The sequence below is a fragment of the Phaseolus vulgaris genome, chromosome 4, assembly GCF_000499845.2.
Source record: "Phaseolus vulgaris cultivar G19833 chromosome 4, P. vulgaris v2.0, whole genome shotgun sequence".
Lineage (NCBI taxonomy): Eukaryota > Viridiplantae > Streptophyta > Magnoliopsida > Fabales > Fabaceae > Phaseolus > Phaseolus vulgaris.
This window is the reverse complement of record NC_023756.2, coordinates 13,645,309-13,649,002: the sequence shown is the minus strand read 5'-3', so window position 1 is coordinate 13,649,002 and position 3,694 is coordinate 13,645,309. Positions and strand designations below refer to the sequence as shown.

The window sequence follows — 3,694 nt, the reverse complement described above, 5'->3', positions numbered from 1 at the left end:
TCACAGTTCAGTCAAGCCATATTACAGATTCACATAGCAGCTTAATTTATGTTTAGAAGATTGATTAACAAGCTAGAATGGCAGATTTAATCAGGTCCAGAATTAACAGATTTAGATTCAAAAGAACAGATTCCTTTCTTGACAGATTATGTGAAAACTCAGAATTAAGTGCAGGGATGAGAAGAGAAACACAAGAGAATTTTTATATTGGTTCACTCATCAAGAGCTATGTCCAGTTCACCTTACTCCAAGGTGGAATCCACTAAAACAGATACAATCATATACAGCACACAGCAGTTCTTGAACCCTTCAAGAACTCCAACAACCAAGGCTGAAAAAACACTATTCCAGCATACCTTGCACTCCAAGAAACCCTATCTAGAGTGACTAACACTTATACCTATTACAAGAATGAATAAGGGAAAGACTACACCTGAAATTGTGTTGCAAGAACATAAACCAATTGTTCTATTTGCTCCAAGACAGTACCAACACCTTCAACCAGCACAAGGTTCTTCAAGAACAAACTCACATGTATTTTTTCTTTTGAAAAACCTTTGCAAAACCTATTTGATCCTCTTTTTCACACCCGAAATGTTGTATCTCTGTTGAAACTATGATTGTTCAGCATTCCTTTACGTGAGAAAGGCATTTTATTTTATAGAGAACAGTTTCTAACCACTTTTTAAAAAACAGTTTCAGAGCAGTTAAAGAAACAACAGGTTAAATGTTAACAAAACTGCCAGCTAGCTTAACTGAAATAATAGACTGAGCTTTACCTTTGGTGCCCTAACAGAATTTCGAAAAGCCTTTAACAGAGTAGAAATAAACCGATTGTTTCTCAATAAAACAGATTTATTTTTGTACTGAATCAAACCATTTAAGAAAACTTTAAAAAGCTTTTCCAAAACCATTTAATCAGATCATGAGCTTGATCTTACTACCTTGATTTGTCATCTAGGATGGGTCATGCAGCAAAAGGCAACCTTGAATATACACAAACCTAAAATACAGAATCATCTAAGATACATTGCAACCTTCAAAGCAAACTAGCTAAAGACTACATCAAACACACTAATGCAAGGTTGAGATGAGCTTCATCCATCTCCAACAGTTGTTTGTTATCAAATCTTAACAAACTATTAATTGCATTTAAAGATTGGTCAAAGCATTAAAAACTGGAGCGTAAACAGTTAGAAAACATTTAAAGCTCAGTCAAAACAAAAACCATTTTTCTGTTATGGTACCAAAACAAACAATCGGTTGTTTCCTCGAATCAATCGATTGTTTTGGTTTTAACAGCTCAACCATTTGAAAAACAGTTTTCAATCTTTTCTAAAAACACCTAAGTATAAAACAATCGGTTGTTTCGACAAAACAATCGGTTGTTTTTCACTTAGTTTGAAAAACACTTTTCTTTTTAAAAAGATTGAGAATGCCTATGCTTTGGACTCAATCAAGAGTGGATTACAAAACTTAATCTACCCCAGATCCTATCTAAGACAACTCAGCAACAGCAAGCACAGCCTAGCCTTCAACACCCTTCAAAGGGTTTTGGATTCTTCAAAGCTTGAACACCACTTGGTTCAACACCCGCTACTTAAACGTTTTGAAGGTTCAACCCACGCTATGATTTTAAAATTAAAAATAATAAAATTATAATTAATTTATTTCAAAAATTCTAGTTGTTGAAAGGTGTTGAACTTGAATATGAGCTAGAGAGCCCACAAAACTGCTGAGCGAACATTTCTTTCTCCACTCCTTCTTCTTCTTCCTCCTCCACTCCACAAAACTCCGTGACGGTGACCGTGCTTCGACCGTGAACGTGCGACCGTGAACATTCATCCTCCACTCCTTCTTCTTTGACCATGACCGTGCTTAGACTTGAACGTGAGGCCGTGAACGGTGAGTTTCACATTTCTTCCTCCATTCCTTCTTCTTCTTTGACGACCATTAATGAGTAACCCTAGGTTCTTGATGTAGGTTTCCCATATACATGTTTTTTCTTACAATTATGATGCTGATTTGTGTAACCCTAGGATGATTTTTCTTCTTACATGTTGATTTAAGAGGACGCTAAGTTCTCGAATGATTTTGATGTTAAGTTCTTTGTAGGTCATTGATAGAGGACTGTGAATATCTTAGCTTTGTGAGGTTGGATTTTAGCAAGATGGTCCTTTAAGTGGATTTTAGCAGGATGGTCCTTAGTTTTCTAGTAGTGAAAGCATAGTTGAATCTCTAATGTCATTATGTTATTGACCACCGAATACAAATAGTCCTTTACCTGACATGTTACGAATAATTTGTGTAAAAAGGGTATAAGTGAATACACATTGGATTACTGAGGGAGTTAGGAGTAACAGTGGTCCTTTGCGTTATTTGAATTGTCTGTGGTAGGCAGCAAGAATCAAATTCCCCTCAACACCTTTTGAAAATGATTTCTGCTATTTTAATATACCTTCTAAAGTTTGATTGCACTCCAGCGTTTTTCAGTTTCCACGAAGTTTCAATAATTGACGATAGCTAGCTACCATGGCAATTCATAGTTTTTGTCCCAAAGCACATTCACAAAAGTAGAAAAAGGGTGTGTGTACTATACATTCATTCATTCATTGACCCTTCTCCATCACACTTCCAAGCACCAAGTGTAAAGAAAAAGCTGCTAGATATCTATGATAACAAGAGCCCTATAAGATCACAAATTATTATATATGTAAATTGAAAAGATGTTCATGTTGTCAAGTAAAGAGTGGTGGAAATTCAGTTGTATGATAGCAGCTAATAATTTCTCCTTTGTGTCAGATATTAATTGTTGCTTACATTATATATTACATGATGGAGCATGCATTTACGTTGTCTTCACTGAAAAGGGACATGAATTTCTCAAAAGCAGAAGGTGTAAATGATATCATGTTTCGAACATAGCCAGAGGGTGCCCTTTTGTCATACACCCCAGAGGCATGAGGATATGTCACCACAGCTCTTTTCTTCCCAGTTCTCTTTACCCTATTCAACACCTTTTTTGTATCAACACAACCATTCACTGTCACCCTGCTTTGCTTTCGGTTTATCTCCACAAATTTACGTAATGCTACAACACATATCGCATAAGCTTAAGATTTATATGTTAAGCATTAAAATGTTCTTTACGAAAGCATGAATATTGCACATGTGTAGCAGACCTTGAAATGAAATTCAACTTTAAGAGGATAAGAATTCAAATCTCAAAACCCATTAGGGTTAACTTATTGGTATGAGGAGTTTAGTAGATAGTTAGTGTGAGATTTTAGGTCAGCCACGATTGCTGAAAACATTATTCAACACATTATATATGCAAGGTATCTATTTGTGTTGAAGGTGATGTGAAGGTATTGTGGATGGATGGAGATGATGGAAGACCAAAAGCTGACTGAAGGGGAAGACCAAAGTTAGTCAGTAAGGGGTATTGAATTGCAGTAGGTGTCAACAATGCTTCTAGTGAGTAATAGGGTGTATATTATCCTGTTTTTGGTGTTTTGTAGTTGCTAGTTGGGATGGTTGGGGTTTTGGTTTTGGTTGCTGTGTGGGACGATTTTTGTGGATGGATGGAGATGATGGAAGACCAAAAGCTGTCTGAAGGGGAATACCAAAGTTAGTCAGTAAGGGGTATTGAATTGCAGTAGGTCTCAACAATGCTTCTGGTGAGTAATAGGGT

General features: G+C 36.2%; 1 protein-coding gene across 1 annotated transcript; it reads right to left on the bottom strand.

The window, feature by feature from the left end:
* Positions 1-2,828: 2,828 nt before the first annotated feature.
* On the bottom strand, positions 2,829-3,235 carry LOC137838317 (heavy metal-associated isoprenylated plant protein 21-like). The gene is made up of 2 exons (XM_068647566.1): positions 3,232-3,235; positions 2,829-3,091 (listed from the first exon to the last, which is right to left on the bottom strand). Exons 1-2 carry the CDS (start codon positions 3,233-3,235, stop codon positions 2,829-2,831), a joined length of 267 nt encoding a protein of 88 aa, XP_068503667.1.
* Between the last annotated feature and the right edge of the window lie 459 nt (positions 3,236-3,694).